We start from the raw sequence: 23,725 nt of genomic DNA on the forward strand, positions 1-23,725 counted from the left end.
TCGTCTTTGTAATATAATTATTAACTACTTCACCCAAAATAAAAAAAGAAATTTTAAATCACATGTATAGAGAAGAGGAAGATCTTAAAGTGGTATTTAATTAAATAAGATGGGATTTAGTAAGACAAAACATAAACACTTTAAAAAAGTTGGGCCAAATTGTCGACAAGCCTTACTAAATGTTTGTATAACAAGAATTAATGAGCATTAGCCATCCTAATTTAAATGATTAGGACAAAGGCAACCTTGACCTCCAAGATGCTTTAAAAATAAGGGAAACATCCTTCAAAAGGGATTGGTTTGCAACAATGATAGAAGAAAGAAAAGAAACTAGAGAGTTTAAATGATCAAACCCTTAAACATTAAGACCAACTATGCAAAAGCATGTTCCAACAAACGATAAAGTTGGTGGCATATCTTAGAGAGCCTATAAGCCAATGAAAATCTACTTGATAAGGACAAGGCCAACTCTGAGAAAAAAAAGTGAAGCCATGAATAGGCTATCTCAAGGATTTGTCCGCCCCAATATGCAAAAAATGCTAAAAGACATCTCGTTGTCTCTTTAGATCATCACCATCCTAGTTGCAATTACGAGAATAGTACGTTTTACTATAGTTGGTCCACTAAGGCTGAAGCATCAATACATCAACAATAAAAAATTAACATGCATAAAGGCAAAAGTGATGAAAATAAAGTCACATGAGTTCAATAGAAGCATAATCTTTTGTTTAGCAATTCTACACAACATGAACTCCCATCAATCACCTTTATCAAGATCCGACCTTGTTCACATGAAAGGCATGGTTAAAAATGCACCCCTAGCAACATAGGATGGTTTGTAGTAAAACACAAGGAGGTGTGCACAAGAAGGATCGGTCGAAAAATAAATAGTTGACTTACAAAGCAATCCTATAGATTCAAAGACATCAAGTTGTTAGGCGAATATATAAACTATAGACTAAACATGATGCAGAACACAAGCTAAAGCACAAGGAAAAACTCACCAATAAATTTTAAGACATCATATACACTATCAAAATCACACTTACAATGCCACCACCAGTAAGGGAGCCCACTGCCGTGTCATCTCTACTTTATGAAACCCTCACCTATTTTGCTAAAGCAATTATCTCTCTAGACATTTCGTTCATTCTTTCATAAACTTGCCATCATGAGACAACTTTTGAGGACATCTCATTTAATCTATTTAGATTCAAAGTTTATTAAGCATCGAAATCTTCAATTAACAACTTCACCAAACTCTAATTTTTAAAGAGAATAATGGACCCATCTGACATGGGTACAAGATTATCCTAAGTTTAAGGGCTATGTCCCTCCTTAAAGCCAAGGAAAGCAGTACGCAAACCACTTTGATGCTTTTAAAAAAGGATAAAGAGTTTAAAAAACATCAAAGCTAGGGATAATGATACATAAACCCCCCTTTGATGCCTTAAAAAAACATGTTAAGGTAAAAAAAAAACTCAAAGCCAAGGAGAGAGGTATTGAACTTCTGAAGCATGAAGTAAGAACTTCACCACTCTCCAAGGTCACAAGAATAAAACCCTACAAAACTCCAAGTTTTAAATATCATGCCTTTTTAAAAATTTAGTTTTCACCTAGTAAAACCAACCAATTGTACAGTCGACTTTTTAGGAAAAGTAAAACAAAGCACTGTTATCATTTCCATTCAAAGTGCACTAAGTACTACTTTTAATTTACCTTTTTCAAGATCACAAATTAGTAAAGCACAAGCATCACAAAATAAACAATAATTAACTGTTACAAAAATTATCATATGTAGTGCTCAAGAAAAATATACATAATAATAACATATTAGTTACAAGAATCTTTCGCAGAAGAATAAAGGTGTGATGTACATTGTAACAGTAAAAGTACATAGATAAAAACAACCATGAACAAACTTATACATCAAAATAATCCTCAATAACACCTTAAGATGGCCTAGACTATGCATCTTGTCTCTTCAAGCTTCCCACTAAAGGCTTGAAGGATTGCAAAGGTTGAATGACTTTAAAATATATGAAAATCAACAAACCTACATCCATCAAATTAAGAGGCTACCTAAAAAGTTACTGGCAAAAGTAAAATCATGAACCAAGCAAACATCGCATGTGAAGCTAGCATCTACATCTTCCCTCACTTTTGGCAAGAACTTCTTAATGTTGTTGATCCGTAATGGCAAACTTTGCCTCTAACTTTTGAACTCTTGAGGCATTATTATCAAGCCTTACATGCATTTCCTACATGATGTAGTGATGTTTCACTTTTAAAACTTGAATATCACAATACATTTCTTTAACACATTTTTCACCACAAATTCCAACTTTAAAACTTTCTAGCAAAGTTGGTCATTATATCAATGAGTTTTAGCCACTAAGTTTTGTAATGATTGTTACGGGTGATAAACTTAGTCATTTAAACCTTTATAATGAACAACTCATATTTTCTCTTTCTCGATACTGCTCTCCAACTTGGACATAATTTTCCCTATCATTTGATAAACAATTGTGAGCTTGTCATATTAAACTATGATGATATTATTATTTAAACTAACATTGCCTAGATGTTGATCCCCAACTATAAAAGTGAATTCTTCCTTAATAAAAATGTTTACACAAACTTTGACAAACATGAAAGCAAACTCTTCAAGAACAAATGATAAACATCATCGCCATTTAGATAAAGAAGATAATTAAATGTTGTAATTGTACTTACATTGTTAATTTGCAAGAGAACTTCAAAATCCTTAATGATGCCCCCATATCCTTAAACTATAACATGTTTCCCTTTTTCTATAAAAAAAACTAAGTTTAAAAGGGGAGATAGTATGTTAGCCCAACCATCCTAGAAAGGTTGTACCGTATGGAGTTGGCGGAGCCGATAATTCTACAGAAGAAGCCAAGGGAGATCCTTCCCTTAGCCATTGCTAGAAGAATGCCTTCTCCTCTTCCTAATCTCAAATGATAGTCTTTCAACATGAGTAACTAAAGCATGCTTAAGAATCACATTCTTTGGAGCAACTAAAGCATCTTTAGAGACTACACCTTTTAAGACAACACTTGGTTCACAATTACCTTGCATAAAAGAAGCACTTCTTAAAAACAAGGCAACACTTTCAGTAAGCAAGAATAATAAATTCAAGTAAAAGAAAAATACATAACATCAACATCCACACCTTATCGGAGACTTCCCTAACAACATCATTGATTGGGCGAATTTTCACAAGCATACTAGGGCATTCCTTTCACACCTTTTTCGAACCACACTATTCATTAAAGATTGAATGATTGATGAGTTGTGCCAAGCTTACATGACACTCTATATAATTCTAAATGAGGTCAACATGTTTGGGGATTTTATAGAGCATCCTTTTCCCATCCTTACCACCTATTGGCCATTCATTTCTATGATTAAGCCACGATGACAAGTTAGAACATGCCTAAAGTAGGGTTGGTCATCTAGTATCACACTATTCAAATTCTTCCCTTCAACGTAGAACTTTTAAAAATGAACTAGTGTTAGTAGCTTGTCAATCCACAAAGCTCGATCGCACCTATTTCACTCAGATTGTTTGACAACACTATTAACATACATAATAAGATTATAAGCACAACACTTGGAAGAAGGGAATGCTTATGATATGGGAGACGACAACCCATCTCTTGGCTTGCTCTCTAAATGTATGTATTTTATGTTTATCTACATGAAAACCCACTTAACTCGAGTCCAAGGGTAAAGCTACTCCACCTCATGTAATGAGCAACATGATCCCTAACTCTATTCATTGTTGAATAACTAAAGGATAAACAAGTTCTTAAACCTACAAAAACAAGGTGAATCATGGATACTCTTGCAATTATAAAAGAAAGCCACAAAAAGGCACAAAGCACACCCCGATAACTAACCAAGAACAATCCTATAATCCAATATACAATTGCAAGCTAATGATTCAAAGGTAGATGAAAACCTAACTTTAAACAAATAAATGAGAAAGGAAATCCTCTCCTATTCACAGGAACATCACTCATTTCGTGAGACCTTGAGGGAACAATGAAGAGATACTATAATGAGGCAATTAGATTCCTCTCAGTGCCAAAATAACCATCTCCACTTTTATCATGGTGGAATCCTAGTCACCACTTTCTATAAAAGAAGCTAACTCCTCATAGATGGGTATCCTTTAAGGAAAATCAACATTAATTGAATAGTTGACTTTGCCTTTCCTCTTTTCTTATTGTATCATATTCAACACTACAAAATAACTAGCATAAATTAATCCTCGATTTAAAGAAAATTACCGACAAAAAGGACAACAAAAATATACGGAGGAAACAAAATGAAACAATAGAAGAAAACGAAAAGAGAAGAACTTGTATGACTTAAAACCCCATTTATAGTTATGTGAGTGAGAAATTCAAATAAAAAGGATTAATTCGCCAATCAACTAAGCAAGCATATGATGAACAATCGTAATAAATACGCCACAAGAACAACAAATCAAATGATGACACGTAGAATGTAAGCAAAGGCAATAAAACCACGGGAGCAGGAAATGAGATAACTACCATAAAGATATTCAAATATAAACTCAAGTGTTCATGTAGTTTACTCCTCGCCATGAACATATTACCGAAATAACCTTTCCTTCATTAGTCTCTAGACATACACTTTGTAACATTCCCTTCGACTAGGGGGCAATTGTTATACCTACATAAAATCTCTCCTAAGAAACCTCACCAAATTGGCCTCTCTTCAAGCAATCACTCCACCGAGGGAACTCAATGAACCTTAAAAAAAAAAATCCTTGAGAAGATTAATGCTGATTATTCCATTACTTCTTAATATAACTCTGTAGACCAAGCTATCTACAAATATCAAACGCCGCTAGATATACGTAATAAAGACTTAGCGGCTTTCAACACTACAGTGTAAACCACTTACATTCCACCCAAATACCCTTATTGCTAAGCTTTGTACCAACATGTGTGTATATATGTGTATATATACATAAATTTTGTGTGAGAAAAACATTTCCATTGTTTAAGTATTTTATCAAAAAATCAGTAGTGGTATGTATATATATTACCGGTATGCTCAAATTATTTTTTATACGTCAAATTCATTTAATATAATTGAACCGTATTTAATATTATTAAATGGCTATCGAGCTTACCTGTATGTGATTAATAATCAAACAGTACATGGATTATTTAAAGGAAAAAAGATAAGCAGCTTTAAAGTAAAGTTTGAGAGAGACATTCCCAAGGCATTATATGATAAATAAATATAAAAATAGGAAATAAAAGAAATAAAAATGATTAGTCATTAGTTTGCATGGATTGAATTGAATGATATATAAGCTTTTAGCAGCAGAACCACGTGAGTGTTCATGTGCTCTCAAGCACAGCCATTCACCCAATGGAAAATCTAATCATTTCAGATAAAATATAAAAATGTGATACGAAATATAATAAAGCGTGAAAAATAATATATAAATACAATCTATATATATGAACGTATCCAACTTAATTTATAGAAAAATATGTTTTGCTTAAGTTAGTTATATATATTATATATAAATATGAGTTTAAAAAACATACACTTTATTTTCCATCGTATTACTAAATTCACATTAAAAAATAAAAAATTAAAATAAAATAAAATTTGTTATAATTATACATTTAAAAATTCACATTAAAAATAAAAAACTAATTAAAACAAAAATTGTTATAATTATACATTTAAAAAAATTATAATTTATTAGAAGCTGCAATAATTACTTGTTTAAAAATAATTATAACTTAATATATAATTATTAGTTAAAAATATTGTGTTAATTTTATTTTAAAAAAGTTATACTCACTTGAATAGAATTTTAAGCATATTAATTATCAGTTAATTAATATTAGAATTAATTATGTTAATTTTAAAAAAGTTAAAAATATTATTTTGTATTAATTTGGTAAAGTAAAATTATATTGTATGTTGTTAGTCATATAGTTTAATTTAATTTTTAGTTAGTTAGTTAGCAGTTATGTTTCTGTTATTTTCTTTCTGTTATTTCATTTTTCTTATACTTGTATATAACAGCACCTTTACATCAAATATACTTGAGCAGTTTTCTTTTACTCTTATTCTACATGGTATCAGATGTAAATTTTTCTATTTTCCTGCACTTTCTTGCTTCCCAAACACTTTGTCTCTTTGATCTTTTTTCCTATGATGGCACTCCATGATCCTAAGCTACCTTCTAGTCCGTATTATCTTCATCCAAATGAAAATCCAGCCTTAGTTCTTGTTTCTCCCATCTTATCAAGCTCAAATTATCATTCTTGGTCTCGAGCAATGACAATGGCACTTTTATCCAAGAACAAGCTTCAGTTTGTTGATGGCACCATCACAGTTCCGCTCCGAACAGATCCTCTTTATTCAGCCTGGGAACGGTGTAATACTATGGTGCTTTCTTGGTTGCATCACTCCATCTCGCCTTCGATCATGAACAATATTCTATGGCTCGATTTTGCTTATGTTGTTTGGCGCAATCTCCGTGAACGTTTTTCTCAGGGAGATGTTTTCCGCATTTCTGATCTCCAAGAAGAGATCAATGCTTTCAAGCAAGATGATCGCTCGGTCACTGATTACTATACTGAGTTGAAGATTCTCTGGGATGAGTTGATGAATTTTCAACCGATTCCCGTCTGTTCTTGTCCAACATCTTGTTCTTGTGGTGTTTTTGCTACTCTTCAGAAATATCATGATAATGATTACATTATTCGATTTCTTAAAGGCCTTCATGATTTTTTTGCTATTGTTCGCTCTCAAATCATGCTCATTGATCCGTTGCCTAAGATCAATAAAGCTTTTTCTTTGGTCATTCAATAGGAACGTCACCTTACTGCTAGATATTCTCAAATGTTTGTTAGTAGCACACTGCGCCATCCTTCTTCCAAGAAATCTCAGGCAAAATCGTTTCCTGACTCGCGGCAATACACCTTTTGTGGTAAATCCAGGCATACTGTTGATACCTGCTATGAGAAGAATGGTTATCCACTTGGTTATAAGTCTTGTGGTCGGGCTTCTCGTGCACACAGAGTGCTTAATGATGGTGCTGCACAACTCTTGGACTCTTCACAGTCTGTTGCTATTTTGCCATCTGATTCTTCTGTTACTTTGACACAAGACCAGTTACAACAGCTGCTTGCATTGCTTCCATCTTCCACCTCTTCCTCCCCACCTTATGTTACCAACACTGCCTCTTCTTTACATCAAATGCCTTCTACATCCTTAGGTATCCTCTTTTCTTTTCAATCCCACCATTGGATCATCGACACTGGTGCGACTGATCACATTACACACTCTTTATCCTTTTTTGCCTATTTTCATTCAATTAAACATGTGTATATAAATCTTCCAGAAGGCACCAAAGTCTGTGCTCGAATTTTTGGTACAGTCATTTTCAATAATAGCCTTTACATTACTAATGTTTTTTATGTTCCTCAATTTACTTTCAATCTTTTATCTGTAACTAAACTTACTGCTACATTACCTTGTTCATTTACTTTTCACAAAACTTATTGCTCCTTACAGGCCATTCCCTCTTTGAAGATGATTGGTACAACTAAAGTTTTTCATGGTCTTTATATTTTGGACTCACCAGTTCAAACCCTTTCCATTTCCGTTTCCATTGCCTTGTCAGCTACCACCACTTCATGTTCCATTTGGCATCATCGTCTCGGTCACCTTTCCGATTCTAGATTGAAGCTACTTTCCCCTTACATTCCTTCTTTGTCCATGACAAATAATGCAAATTGTAAAGCATGTCATTTGGCAAAACAAAAGAAAATACCTTTTCCTGTAAGCATTTCTATTTCTAATAAAATATTTGAACTTGTTTATATTGATATTTGGGGACCGACTGATGTTGTTTCTATCACAGGTCATCGTTATTTTCTAACCATTGTTGATGATTTCAGTCGTTTCACTTGGATCATTCTATTGAAAGCCAAATTTGAAGTTCGCACTCATATTTAGAATTTTTTCACACTTGTTGAAACTCAATTCTCCTCCAAAATTAAAGTCATTCGAACTGATAATGGCTGTGAGTTTGCTATTCTAGCTTTTTACGCTTCCAAAGGCATTATTCATCAAACCTCATGTGTTGAAACTCCACTACAAAACGATCTTGTTGAACGTAAGCACCAACACATTCTTAATGTTTCACGGGCTCTCTTATTTCATTTTGGTCTACCTAAGCATTTTTGGGGACATGCTGTTCTTCATTCTGTTTTTCTTATTAATCGTACCCTAACTCCTCTTTTAGTTAACCTTACTCCTTTCGACAAACTATACTAAACTAAGCCTAATTTTCAGCATCTACGTGTCTTTAGTTGTCTTTGTTTTGCTACCACCTTTACTGCTCATCGTCACAAATTTGATCCTCGAGCCCGTGAGTGTGCTTTTCTTGGATTTCCACCAAATGTCAAAGGTTATATTCTTTTTGACCTATCAACTCATGCCATTTTTGTCTTAAGAAATGTCCTCTTTCATGAGTCAGTTTTTTCTTTTTCTCATCAACCATCTCCTTCCTCCACCCCACAATTGACCTTTGACCCGTCCATTACTTATGATTTGCCACCTCAACTACAGGTTCCACCTCCTGTTCCCTTACAACCTTCTAGGCCACCTCGTCTTAGGAAACCACCTTCTTATTTAGACAAATATCACTATTTTTTAAGCAAGGCTGCTACCAATCATCTTCGATGCTCCACACCCTTTACTCTTGCCATTAATGCTTCTTCTATACCTACAACATATTTACAAGCTAGTAAAATTTCCCATTGGCAAGAAGCAATGCAAGCTGAAATTTCTCCTCTTGAACAAAATAACACCTAGATCATTACAGACTTACCTCCAGGCAAGACTGCAATCGATTGTAAATGAGTCTATTGAGTGAAATATCGAGCCGATGGTTCTATTGAGCGCTACAAGGCTCGTTTGGTTGCAAAGGGGTTCACACAAACTGAGGGTGTCGATTATTTTGATACTTTTCCCCTTAGCCAAGCTTACCACCGTTCGCTTGTTACTTGCTATTGTTGCTTCTAAAAATTGGTTTTTGCACCAGCTTGATGTTAACAATGCATTTTTGCATGGATATTTGACTGAAGAGGTTTATATGCTTTTACCTCCTGGTTTTGCTTCATCCACTCCCCATAAGGTCTGTAAGTTGCAAAAATCCTTATATGGTCTAAAGCAAGCAAGTCGACAGTGGTTTGCTAAACTCGCAGCAGCTCTTACTTCTCTTGGTTATATTCAATCCAGTTCTGATTTCTCATTGTTCGTTAAAAAGGATGACATTTGTTTTACTGCATTATTGGTTTATGTTGATGATGTTATTCTAGCTGGTGATCATTTAGATGAAATAGAAAGAGTGAAAGCCTTTTTGGATTCTACATTTAGCATCAAATACTTGGGAGATCTAAAATATTTTCTTGGCCTTGAGGTTGCTCGCAGCTCTGCTGGTATTCATCTTTGTCAACGAAAATATGCTCTAGACCTACTGTCTGACTTTGGTTTCTCAGATTGCAAGCCTGTTAAGACTCCAATGGCCACCAAAATTCCTCGAGATGCCTCTGCAGATTTGCTTCCTAACAACACTATTTTCAGGAAACTTATTGGTCGCCTATTGTATCTGGTTTCTACTAGACCTGATCTTGCTTTCGCAATTCAACAATTGAGTCAATTCTTGGACCGACCTACAGTCACTCATCTTCAAGTTGCTCATCTTGTTCTTCGTTACCTGAAAGGCTGCCTTGACTTTGGTTTTTTCTTTTCTACTTCTTCCTCACCTGTACTGAAGGCTTTTAGTGACTCTGACTGGGTTGGTTGTCCTCTCACACGCCGTTCTGTGACTGGTTATTGCCTGTTTTATGGTGATTCTCTTGTTAGTTGGAAAGCCAAGAAGCAAATCACTGTGTACCGTTCTTCCTTGTTTACTAAAGCTCTTGTTTTATGGTTGTCCGGTGTTGTTAAACTGCTTCCTTGTTCGTCCAAGGATCAACTTGCTGATATCTTTACTAAAGCTCTTACTGCTGTTCCTTTTCAGCTTATTTTGTCCAAACTGGGATTGTTTCCCATACACTCTCCAGCTTGAGGGGGGGCTGTTAGTCATATAGTTTAATTTAATTTTTAGTTTGTTAGTTAGCAGTTATGTTTCTGTTATTTTCTTTCTGTTATTTCATTTTTCTTACTTTTATATAACAGCACCTATTTATAACCCCTCCCCAACCCATAAATAGGAGGATAATGCGCTTTAGTACACTCGAACTCACGTCCTCCTACATTGACAACAATGCCCATGCCAATCGAGATAAGCCTCAATCGGTAGAGTGAAGAGATTTAAAAAAAACTAAATAAATTATATTCGAACTTAACTATTATAAATCAGATGAAATGTTATTTTCTTAACACATAAATATATCTAGATTGGATTTAAAAAAAAGAAAAAAGAAAAAGAAAGAAAGAAAAGAGAGAGAGAGTCTAGATTCGCCTCCAATAATTTAAGTGCCCATATTAAGAGATTGGTTTAATCCAACTTCTATTAAAAATGAAAAGGAGAAAAGATAAATTGAGAAATGAATGAAAATTATATACACGGAAAGGGTATTTTAATTAAGAAAAAATAGTTCCCTTACCGTATGTGAATCCCTTTGGAAATCATGAGCACTAAAGAATCATAATTTCCAAGCCTAGATATGCATCATTAGAGAGGGGGAAATCCAAGTAAATTTTTGCAAAAAAGGGAAACAATAAAAACTCCATTAAGTTGAGAGTTCACACACAACAAAACAACAATCAGATCTTCTGAGATTTCAACAGACTATTAGTTTCAAGACGTCACACACACATAAAAGAACAAAAATTAATTGCAACAAAATGTAAGGTGTAAAATAGGATTAAACACCCAAAGCAAAGATTCAACAAAAAGAAGAAAAAGAAAACAACTAAAATCTAAAACTAATAAAGGTAAGTCTTGAGTTGTATAAAAGTTTAAAACACTACAAAGAGATGGTCCCAAATTCTCATGCTGCCACTTCATTTAAAATATTTTTTTTTCTTTTAGGGTGGTCCCAAAGAAGGTAAGCCTCTTTGGAATTTTGGGTGACAGTAGAAAAGTGGAAGCAAATGCTTAAGTTTGATGCAGCCTATGCAAACAAAGGGCGATATAGCAGATCCACATGCAAAAAGATAAGGTTCTATCGTCCAATTCTCTGCCGAGGACCAACCACTGGGGCAGCACAATCAGGCTTTTTCAAGTGGCAATTTGTGTTTCTGTATTGCGTGTGTTTAACATGTGTTGTACAAATTTTAATATTTTCGTAAATTTTTTGTTTGGTTCTTAATTATCTCTCAACACTTTCAATTTGCTATTTCCTTGATATGGGAAACAACAACCAATATGGAGGCTTTAAATTATCATGCAAACTCTAATTTTTATGAAGTATTATAAATAAGATTTTCCAGATCACATGACATTTGAAAAGGTGACCGACCAGTTGGAAATAATATCATTATTTTATATTTATGTCAATTACCTAGGATTAAATTCTTAAAATAATATTAGAATCCAAATTTATTGTGTTATTTTTGTCTATTGGTAGGAGATCATGGATCTACGTGGCCAAAGACGGAAAATATGGGGCTATACTAATAACACAAACACAATAAGATATAAAAATATAAATACACAAATGTTTTAAAGTACACATAATACAAATGGTTAACCTATTAATATTTATAAAATATCTTACAACACAGATCATAAAATGATGCCAACAGCAGTGGACATCCATCCCTCTACCATGACCTAGGCAGAAATCAATTTACGAGGGACATGGCGAGCAAACAATTCCTCGACAGATTTTCAGGCTTTAAAAAAAGGGTATAAACTATAAATCGAGAACTGATACTGCTAAAGTTTTTACTGACTACTAAATACAAACACTACTGTTACAGCAGCCAGATCAGTTTGTATACTTGTATGCAATATCAGCAGAGAGGTCCCCAAATGGAAATTCCCGACGGATCACTGTCCCAATTGGCTGTAGCCGTGGTCCAAATAACCAAACGAGCACCTACAAAACTGGACCACATTGGATAGGTGCCCATGCACCAAGATAGAACCTGCTTACAGACTGGAATGAACAACTAGCATTTACCTAGAAGAGAGTTCATCTCCTTGCACCATTTAGTAAGCAAAAGCCAGACACAGAATTTAACAGGTTATATATACAAGACAACCACCAAAGAAAATGAAATGATTGGGAGCTTAGATTTTGTTTGCGGGGTGGTTATGGAACTTTCGACAGAAGATGGTCCCCAGAAACTCCCATATAAATACAGTTTGGTTCACAATCATCTTGTCTTAGTATTGGCTCCATTTCTGGTTCAAAACAAAAGCCTATCCTGACTTGTCGACATCAGTGTCTCAACATGTGAAAATGCCCCTTATCTCAATTCATTCAACGCTCAGAATCATTATAAAGAGAAAGGTACAATATTCAGATAGCTTTTATATCGAATCCCAACCGTGCCTTGATAAGGTTCTGAACTTGTGTGTGCCTGTACGGCATGCATTGAGAGCTGACTAGAATGCTTTGGGTAGTGATGTACGTACAATGAAGTTTGCTAGCCTCTTAAGTCTTAAGTGTGACCCAGTTGACAAATTCTGTTGAAGGGAACAAACTAGACTGCTGTAAGCAAATGCAATAACAAGTTTATGCAATTAATTTTGAATCAATACTTCCCTTCTCATATAGCAATATATATGCCTTCCAACTTGGAGGACACATGTGATGCGATCTCCCAAATGCAAGAATATTCATGCTTAAAAAGATATAATGATGAAATCCTATTTTAGCCCTGGGCTGATCCGTAATAGGAAAAGTTCATCAGCAATATTATCAACTAATCTATGTGGGTTTGAAGATATAATCTGGTCAGGTGAGGTCGGATAGGGGAGTTACCGATGAGGAACTTCACCTTGAATACAAGGATGCTCCATTTACATGAGAATAAATTGCAGGCCATCTTCATTGCTATGACAGTTTTTGCAGCAGTCTGTATCACATAATTAAGCATGGTTTCAGCCTACAGGAATATTGTCCAGGGCAAAACACTTGTTCAACTTCTACACCAAGTAAATACCTTAATTCTCATTGCTGATTTGGCAGTCAACGAGTAAATACTCTATTCTTTTGAGGTTAGAATCCGCAAGAGTTTCATTAGATCGACCGCTATCAGTAGCATCCACAAGCAGGCAACAGAACAACAACAATCTGGAACAAAATCTTAAATTTACTGTATAAATGTATTAACTCGTCAGACCTAATCTGTAAATCTTTACTTTTATCCCTTGGTAGGCTTTTCAAGGTCCATTAAGCGCTTCGATAAGTTTAGGTTTCTAAAAGTAACTAATATAGGAAGTAGATGAGCTTCCAGTCCAACATCTCCATTAAATTCAGTAGACAACAAAAAATTAGTTCCGTTATTACTTTCTACTTTCTAGATCAAGCGCACACACATTTATCTCTGCATAGAGACACGATAGATGATTGTTTGAGTTGGTGAATTAAATGAAGTACGATAGAGACACGATAGATAAAATTTTGATTAGCTTATTTGAAACTTTTCATTTTTTTGGTGGTTGTTATTAAAAAACTTAGGATCTGTGAACCATTATTGTTCAAGGGTTGAAGGTTAACTAAAATCTATAAGAAAAGATTGTTATATTGCTCACAAAATTTTATTTTTATTTTCATTTTTCCTTGCTTTTTCTTCATGCTGATGAAAAATAATATATATATTTTTATTTATAATTGAAAATAAAATCTTTTCAGATAAAAAATGATATGTTTGGAGAAGAAGAAGAGCACTTTGTATTATAAATTTAAAATATCTAAAATTTTAAAACTATCTAGTAACTGAGATTACGATAAATTTAGAAAATAAATTTCAAAAAATTAAAATTTATCAAACAACAGAGACAATACAACACAACATTTTGCTCCTCTCCTGCCTTCTTCTTTCTTAATTTTTCTCAATTTTTTTCCCCATAAATGATCAGAAAATCATGTAGATAAATCATTAATGGTAGACCAATTGCATTCAAACATCAAGTAAAGAAATTACTAAAATTAATTCAATATTACTTTTATCCCTATAATAAATGTAGTTTTGCCCAGCCAATTGCATTCAGGCATATAACTGTGGGGTAGCCCCATTTAGTTAAGTCTGTCGCTTTATATGCTTAAACAATAATGCTAATTTAGGGTTTGGCCTATTCGTTTAGTTGACAAGTGAAGTAGATAACTTTTTAAAATCTATTACAGAGGTTAAGATCAATTTTAGGAAAAAAAACAATTAATGCTCAATATTTTGTTAACAGTCACTAGCATTTATCTCATAAAGAGTCAACAAAAACTGAAACATTTGTAAAGAGATACAAGCACGAAAGCCCAGGCCCATGATTTACAAAATGGATAAAGCAACAATACAAGGGTTAGTGCTAAAAAACCATGACCTCGACCAAACAAGGAAGTTCATTCTCACAAACTGATCCTTCATATTCGAATCAAAGAAGTTAGCAAAGAGTTCAAGCAGGGGATCATTGCGAAACAAATTCGAAAGGCTTGAGCAATAGGAAAATTCTTAACCAAATGAACAACGTTCAACCACTTGTACGAATAGACGTATACCAGTATGATGGCTTAGTCAAAAGCCAAGTCTAAGAATCAAAGCATGCAACACCCTTTACTAGACAAGGACAAGATTGCAAACCTTAATAGCTCACCAAGGTGGATGACCAAAACTTGAAAAAGCAACAAAAAGAATAGAATAAAAACATGGTCAATGGCATCAAGCATACATTGGAGCCCCAAGCTTTCGTCTAACATAGGCCAAACCTCCTACAGTGGGGGAGGAGTCTCCTAGAATTGAAAAAAACATGAAACCACGAAAAATCCACCATTTAAAGGGGGGCACTATAAAAAGCTAGTAAGGAAAGGAGCCAAAGTGGTAACGGCCAAACCTCTATCACAAAGTTATCCGATCATGGATCAATCTTACCCTATCATATAAGACCTAGCAAAAACGAACAATGATACCCTTCGTAGAAATTGTAGGGAGAGATGAGAAGACTTATTTTTCTATTGGAGGGAAAAGAGAGCAGGAGGAGAAAGGTCAATTGAGGAAGGGTGAGTGATGGTCGATATGGCAACTAGCTCGTCATCGATGAAATCTTTGAAAGAGGAGGCTTTGGATAAGATGTTTGAGAGACACTAGTTGATGGAGCTTAATGAAAACAATAATTATGTAACAACCAAAAATTCAGTGGTGTAAAAAATTGCAGGTTTAGGACCTCATTTTTATAAACCGAGTCTGTAAATATTAAATAGGGATATTTACGGAGTTAGTATATAGACGAATTGAAATTCAGTTAAGTAATTTGGGTTTTTAAGACGAGAAATAGTAAACTAATTTGGTATCTATTTTCCAAGCGGTATCGATACCACTTGAGAGAACTATCGATACCGTTTTACCAGTATCGATACCTACATAATAGTTTTGGGATATTTTGCTAAATGGTCCTAATGCATGATTAGTACTTATTTTATTTGTGTATAATGTATGTTAGCATGTTTTCTACCCTCTAGAGTAAGTATAACTACAATTCATATGAATGCCATAATATTAAAGGAAACAAAATGTAACAGCCCATTTTTAGTGAAATCGGAACAGTGGTTTCGGGACCACAAATCCGAGGTCGGAAGAAAATTTATTTTAATATTATTTTATGGTCTATTGTATGATAGGAATGTCGTATGAAAATTTCGTTAAGAAATTTTATCGTTTACATGTCTAATTTGATGAAAAGGACCAAATTGCATAAATTGCAAAAGTTGAATTCTAGTAGCTAAAGGTACCAAATAGCTATGGAATTTAAAATTGGAGGTACTTATATGACAAATAGACCATTTAGTGTAGTTATAAGATAAGAATGATTATTCATCATTGGAATTTAGTAAATTAGTAAGGTTAATTTTGGAAAGTAAATGATAAAATGATGATAAATGAATTAAATAATTAAATAATTATCATTTTCATCATATTTCCTAAAATAAAAACATGGAAACCCTATTCATGGAATCTTGAAGATAGACAAGCTTATTTTGCTTAATTAGGTGAGTATTCTTGTCCCGTTTTTAATGATTTTTATGTTTCCGAGATCATAACAGCTTAATCTAACTATCTTGGGGATTAATTTGTAAAACTATTAAAGTGTTAGGGTTTTGTCTTGGTTGAGTATAGTTGATGTATGAAGTTTTATGGTAGAAAATGAAAGGTTGTTGATAGATAAACAACTTTTGTAAGGAGAATTTTGATAAAATTATGATTTAGGGACTAAATTGAAAAGATGAAAAATTTATGGAAAAATCCTAAATTTTGTGAAATACATGGGATTCTATGGATATGTATGAAAATCAGTTAGGCTTGAAATAAGGATTAAATTGTATGAATTTTATTTTCTGAGCATAGGGACAAAATTGTAATTAATTAAAAGTATAGGGGCAAAATAGTAATTTTCCAAAGATATGTATTGGGCCGAATTGAATATGAATTATATTAAATTGAGTTAAATTTATTCGTATAGATCTGGATGGACCTAACACGGAGTTAGATCGAGGAAAAGAGAAAGTTTCAAATTAGTAGCTTACGAATTTACGTACACTTGTCGAGGTAAGTTTGTGTGACTAAATTGTATATTTATATGTTTTAAATTGAATATTATTGTGTGTGATTTGTATAAAATGCCATGTATAATATCGACCACATATCCCACAAGTACCGAGTCCCGTTTGAACCTTAAAAATTTGAAGGATACAAATGACATGTCATTAGGGTTCCCGAATTGGTTGTAATCCTGCATGTGTTGCGGACACACCACAACTCTTATGAGCGTCTTGATATTTGGCTCTCACAAGCTTCCCAATACTTGGCTCTCACGAGCTTCCCGTTATTTAGCTCTCATGAGCTTCCTGATTAATGACTCTCTTGAGCTTCCTGTTATACAACTCACGTGAGCTTCCCGTTATATGGCTCGGAAGAGCTTCCCGTTTACATGTTTGTATAAACATACATGTACATGAATTGACAGATTACAGTTTTGTACACTTTGTGTGTACTACCCGTTTATCCAACGATATTTTAAATGGTTCAACGGGCTAAGTTCTGATATGAGATAATATAAGTTCGAAACGAACTATTACCCGTATATACATGAAGTACATGGAAATGATATTACTTGATATAGTAAAGCATGAAATGATTGTTACATGTATGTGAAACTTGTTTGATGACTTTGTTCATCCATGATGACGGGCTATTATATGTGCTTACATGGCTAACGTGTTGAAGATATGTGTTTAAGCTTTTGGCCAAGTTGATTGGAATATGTTTTGTATGCTTACCTTATTTGTGAAATAATGGTAAGTTAAATTCCATGTTATACGAACTTACTAAACTTAAATGCTTACTCTGTTTTATTTTCCCTGTTTTATAGTAATTTGGAAGCATGATTTGGTTGGAAGCTGGTCGAAGTTACTTCACACTATCCATCGGCCCATTTCGGTATATATAGTAAATCAATTTTGGTTATAATGGCATGTATAGGTTAATTTGGTCAAATGTTAGCATGTAAATGTTTTGTTGTGATTAGCCATTTGAATGACTTGTGTTTGATATATTTTGATATATATATATATGGCTTATCATGTTTGATGTGTGTTTGATATGTTTGAGTGACGATGAACTTATAAGTATATTGATGATTGGTTTGAATTAGTATATTTGGCATAATTAAGCATATATGTGGTTGGACCAATAGGTGATTGTGAATGTTGATTGACATGTTATAAGATGTTATTTGAGGTGCCTAAAGGCATATTGGTTGTATGTTATGGTAACACATGTTTAGGACATGATTCTAGCTTGATTTAAATGTCTTGTTATGGCTTGGTGATGTGCAAATTAATGTGTATAGGTTGATGTATGTGGCTTGGAAAATGACCTATTTTCGTCCACACGGGCAGAGACACGGGAATGTGTCTCAGCCGTGTGTGACACATGGCTAGATGACACAGGCGTGTGTCCCCTGCACATTTGAAAATTTTTTAATGTTTTTCGAAAAATTCTTTGAGTACCCGATTTAGTCCCGACTTGTTTCTAATGTGTATTTTGGGCCTCGAGGGCTCACATAAGGGACATTATGCTTGATTACAACTGGTTTCTGATATGAATGCTATATGATATGAAATATCTATTCATTTGTTTTGTAAATTTCGGTAATGCTCTGTAACTCTATCCCGGCGACGGATACGGGTTAGGGGTGTTACACAAAAAGATGAATGTTTTAATAATGAGTCAACTTATGTTATATGCAATGTGAGACCAACATCTATGACAAGCTACACAACAACCCAATTGCAAGGTGAGTTCCAACTGCCATTGCATCTAGGACATGTTTTTTCATATTTGTTTTATGGTTCATGTTCAGTGTTTGTGGTTATCCCTCTTAATAATGTTGTCTCGAAGGTTCGAACCCGCATTCTCTTCTTAGGAGTGCAATGTGCCTTACCACTACACCCAACACTTGTTTATTGGATTAACTCATGTTTAATTTGCAAAAATAAATTGTTACATTCAATACTCACACATATATATAGTTAGTATTTAGTACACTTACTTTTTTTTGTTCCACCAACCTTAAAAAATTGTTATGTATCAATTATTTTAAATATTTATTTTTTTAATATTTTATTATACCCCTATAATATAATTGTTAATCCTCTAACCCTACTCGTGGAGCTAAAAACTCCACTAACAACAAGGTACCAAATATTTTTCTTATATATACCCAATATTATTTACTAATTTCAAGCTTGTTTGTCTTACCAGCTATTAGCATGCTTACAGTTTGGTTTTTCCTTTTCTTTTTTTTTTTTATACGAGCATGCTCAAAATTAATCAAGAGTGAAGGGCACCAACCAAAAGAGAGGGTCCCTCCACCAACGTTGAATGCACTAAAGAAATATTTGGCAATTTTGTCCTGATCGATCAAGTCAAATGAAGCAAATGACGAGCCCCAATTCGCCGTTCCTCAACCTCTCCACTTAAGAGTTGAATAAATTTGATAATTAAAAATCTCCCAAAAGGACCTTTTTCTTTTTTAATGGTTCCTGCAGCTAAGGAAGTCCTCAGCCTCTGCAACTGATTGGCATGCACAGAAGGAAGGCAGCTAAAGACTTTTCTTTCTTTCTTTTTTTACCTTTTTGGCTTTTGCAATGAACAAAAACATTTGATTCTGTGTTGTGCTAGGCTGTAAAATGCACGTGATCTTTTGATTCATTCCTATTCTTAACTGGTCCTGTTACTCCAATACTTAAATTTCCCAATTCTATAGTTTGTGTTGCACTGCCTCACATGGTTTGTGTCTCTTTGAGCTTACTCAATTCTTTTCACATATTTGAAGCATTATACGTTGTATATAAATACATATATGCTCTGAGGGTTTCTCCATTCTTTCAACTTCCTTTTCTTATAGACGATATCCGAAAGAAATGTCAATATTACAGTATTTAGTGAATATCAATCAAACCTCAAATCCGCCATTTGAACTTCAGATTTCATAAAACGGCATGCAACTTAGAGGAGTTTGACATCTTAAGTAGAATAAATAAACTTCTTACACTAAATTTGATATTAGTATTATTTTTACGCATTTGTTACGAACCCCATTCGTCCATCAAGAAGTTATGATGGGCCATCTTCAATTCTATAACCAAGTTGGTAATCTTGTTCATTACGGCTTTTTTTTTCCCTAGCATATGCCTCGGTTGCTTGGGCTCCTTTGGATACCGAAGCAATTCCAGTACGGTGTTTAAAAGATTTTTTTGGTGCAATCACACCATTCTTTCTGTTTGGATAATTTTACCCCAGTTTACTAGACGACCTGGATATTAGTGGGACTAAAATGTTTCACTGACGGAAAAATTATAGGTTTATTTACTTAAAAAATAAAAACAATTTTAGAATTTAATAAATCATTAATTATTTATTTTGAATAAATTATTTATTTTAATTTCAGTCAATTTAAATTATTTATTAGCTCTTCAAATATATTTTATACCACTTTAATGATTGAGCTATAGGCAAAGAAGGAACTATAAAATGTAAAAATCCACGAATTTCATTGGCTCACTGACTTCACTAAATATATGTTACAAACACTCAAACCTAAGGTACCTGAAACTGAAATTTAAACTAAGATAAGACAACACAAATAGAAACCGAACCACTTAAGCTGAAATCTTTTCTAGGATAGGAATCTGTGTGGCACTATAATACCATCTGTCTGTCTTCAAAGTAAGGATGTTTTGACCTAGTTTTGAATGGAATGGCCGATACCAGGACTGTGTCCAGGAGATGTGCGCCTGAAATCTTGGTCGTTTTTCGGCGGCGAGGCTCCAATTACCGCAGTTGGTGGTGAAGGTGGAGACTTGGTTTTGTTAACACCATAAATTTTGGGATCAACAATACTCCTACTTTCCTTTGCTAGGATTCTATTAAATGTTCTCACCTTCTGATTCTGCTCCAAAATCAAACGCGTTCCTAAAATTCCCTGAATTTCCAGGAAGAGAGCAAGCGAAAGGAGAACAAGAATAGAGAGAAGATTGTTTTGGGCCATATATAATATAGGTAAAGCCTAAAATGTGGAATTAAAACAAGTGAAGAAGAAGATACTTAGCAACTTTGCTTATAGACTTCTTCGTTCCCCATGGTGCTAGCTCTATTTATAGACGAAGATCGATCGAGAAAAGAGGTGTCAAAAGACTGATAAATATATATATATAAAAGGTGTAAATAAATTACATAATCTTTCTCCACATGCGGCCATAGAGCTTAGGTTATGGTCACTTAAACTCCAACAACAGTTTGCATGGGCCATGCAACTGTTCTTTATTCATTTATTCTCCTCCTCTTCTTAACCTAATGTGATTTCTACTATATATTATTCTCTTATAAGAGTTATGAGTTGTCTACTAATATCAATTAAAGACTTTCAGTCTATCAATATATCCTTTTGTACATGTGATCTATTTTATTGAATACATAGAGTAGTGTACTTAATTAACTTAGCCCCCACCTGCTCACCATTAAGAGTTTATAAAAACATATTTGTGTCAAGAATCTTTTAATATATTGTCTTGTTGTGTACCATGTACAATATATTCAGCTTTCCAACTCAAATTCCCGGCTGTTATAACCCCCCCCATTCTCTCTCTCGTTTCTTTGTAGCTTCTAAAAGTGAAGTGACTTGTAGGTTTTAGAAGCTATGAAAAGCATTTGCAATTGAAGCTGATTTTGCTTTCTGCAACTTCTTGCTGTTGGACCTAACAATTTAATGCTTACTATTTGTTATAATTTCCGAGGGAAAGACTAAACAGGGCTATATATTTTCTGTATACCCGACCTAAAAGAGGCTTAGATAATCAGCCTACACCCACAGTGAAATTGAACTAAAAGAGGCCTTTTAATTCCTTAGATTGGGCTGGAATGGGATGATCATGCATTCTTTTTTTCTTTACAATAACTTTGGAGGGAAATTTTTAAAATTCTTAAGTAATTTAGCAATAAGATATTATGAGATAGTAGTATTTGTGTTTTTTTAGGTAACATGCTTTTAAAAGAAATTAAGTTGTTGAAATTTCGAGAGATAGAAGTTAATTATAAAAGAAGAGCAATGGTTTTCGAAATAAAATAATACATATTAGTATAAAATATATATGCAATATAGGTGCATCAAATTTTCTACAAATTTATAAATATTATGAGTGAATATTTGGTACATTAACTGTGTATTTTTTATTTCATAAATAATCTTAAAAAATTAACATGTGTCTTCTTTTAAATACATTTATATTTTTAATAACTTATTATATCTATATAGGATACTTGTTAACTCTCGATCTGTTTGTGCAGTTTAAAAATTTCACTAACAGTGTACCAAATATTTTTTCAAATATTATTTTAATAATATAAGGTGATTATTTGATACACTTGTGAAGTCTAAAAAATTTCCACCGACGATGGGATAATTTTCCTATAAATTACATAATATATGTTATTTACATTTTTTTAATAGTAAGATTATGTGAATTAAGGGTATATTTGAACACTACAAATTAATTGTATGGGAGTGTAATTATCAGGATAGCAATTAATTACATCTTTTTTAATTACAAACAATTCTTATTCTTAAGATGTGTTTGACTAGTAGAGTGCAATTCTATTTTAATTTGAACTTAAAAAAAAAAGATAAAAATAAAGTTTTAAAGTCACTATGATTCATTGACCATGCGCTTCTCTCCATTTTCACACCCCTCCAAAGAATCCAAAGAATTGAATAGTGTAAATAGGGGTGAACAAAATTCGATTCAAGTAAAAAAATTAAAATTTTCTTCGATTTTCGAGTTAATCGAACTGGGTTATTCTTTTTTTTTTCAAATCAACTCAAACAACTGGTTTGATTTTTTGAATTTGAGTCAAATTGAATTTTACAACTCAAATAATAAATTGATGTAAATACTCAGTGGGTCCCTGACAGTTTTGAAAATGTGCAAATTGGTCCCTTTAAAAATTACAAAAAATTCAAAATATTTATAAAATATTTTTTTCCAATTTTTATAAATATTATATAATTAAAAATATTAAAAATTATACAATAATGCTAAATTATACTCTCTCTTTTTAATTCTAAAATAATAATTTTAAGGCTTTAAACAAATAAATTATCAAATCAAATTTATCATTCCAATTATCTTATCTTCTTTCTCTTATTTTTGTTTTGAAGAGAGTTCTTAAATATATATATATAATATTTTTAATTTAGAATTTAATCATATTAATATTTATATTCTTTAATTTAGAATTTAATCATATTATCATAAAATTTGAATATGATCGATTTATATTCATCTACCTTCCAATATGCCTATAACAGTGGCAACATTAGCAGACCCAAAATTTTATAATTGAAGAATTTATATTAGAAAATATTTGGTAAATTACTATTAAATATAACTACTTAATATAATTAGGTTATTTCATAAAAATAAATATTAATTTTTAAACAAATATTAATTTTTAATTTTTATCTTATTAATATAATATTTTATATTATTTTAAATAGTTTAAGATGAAAGATAAATATGGTAATTTGAATATCTACTTTTTTTTGAAAAAAAGATAATTTTTTTAATTTTTTTAATATCTACTTAACATTTTCTACATTAGGTCCTGTTTGATAAAGTGTTGAAAAAATTTAATCAACTTAAAATTAATATTTTCATCAACTTAATTTATTAAATACATTTGATAACCCACAGATGAAAACTATTAGATAGAATTTTTTGTACAAAAAAGTGTAGAAAATGATAAGTAGATCATAGAGACCTACTTATCACTTAATAGAGAATAAGTTTAATGGTTTTTTATTTTATTTAAGATTATATTATATCTTATCAAACAATCTAATTATATTCAGTATTTAATTTTAAATAAAATATCAAACATATTTTATAACTTAAAT

At 32.8% G+C, this 23,725-nt stretch overlaps 3 protein-coding genes across 3 annotated transcripts; 2 read left to right on the top strand and 1 right to left on the bottom strand.

Annotated features, from left to right (window-relative positions):
* The first annotated feature begins 6,243 nt into the window (after window positions 1–6,243).
* LOC107941494 (uncharacterized) lies at window positions 6,244–8,913 on the top strand. The gene is made up of 5 exons (XM_016875057.1): window positions 6,244–6,831; window positions 6,904–7,309; window positions 7,436–7,503; window positions 7,609–7,875; window positions 8,392–8,913. Exons 1-5 carry the CDS (start codon window positions 6,244–6,246, stop codon window positions 8,911–8,913), a joined length of 1,851 nt encoding a protein of 616 aa, XP_016730546.1.
* A 73-nt stretch (window positions 8,914–8,986) lies between these two features.
* LOC107941483 (uncharacterized mitochondrial protein AtMg00810-like) lies at window positions 8,987–10,171 on the top strand. The gene has a single exon (XM_016875054.1). The coding sequence runs from the start codon at window positions 8,987–8,989 to the stop codon at window positions 10,169–10,171; it is 1,185 nt and encodes a 394-aa protein (XP_016730543.1).
* A 10,344-nt stretch (window positions 10,172–20,515) lies between these two features.
* LOC107941473 (precursor of CEP5) lies at window positions 20,516–20,821 on the bottom strand. Its single transcript, XM_016875043.1, has one exon. The coding sequence runs from the start codon at window positions 20,819–20,821 to the stop codon at window positions 20,516–20,518; it is 306 nt and encodes a 101-aa protein (XP_016730532.1).
* Window positions 20,822–23,725: the final 2,904 nt, after the last annotated feature.

Source organism: Gossypium hirsutum, chromosome D12, assembly GCF_007990345.1.
Source record: "Gossypium hirsutum isolate 1008001.06 chromosome D12, Gossypium_hirsutum_v2.1, whole genome shotgun sequence".
In the NCBI taxonomy this organism is placed as follows: domain Eukaryota; kingdom Viridiplantae; phylum Streptophyta; class Magnoliopsida; order Malvales; family Malvaceae; genus Gossypium; species Gossypium hirsutum.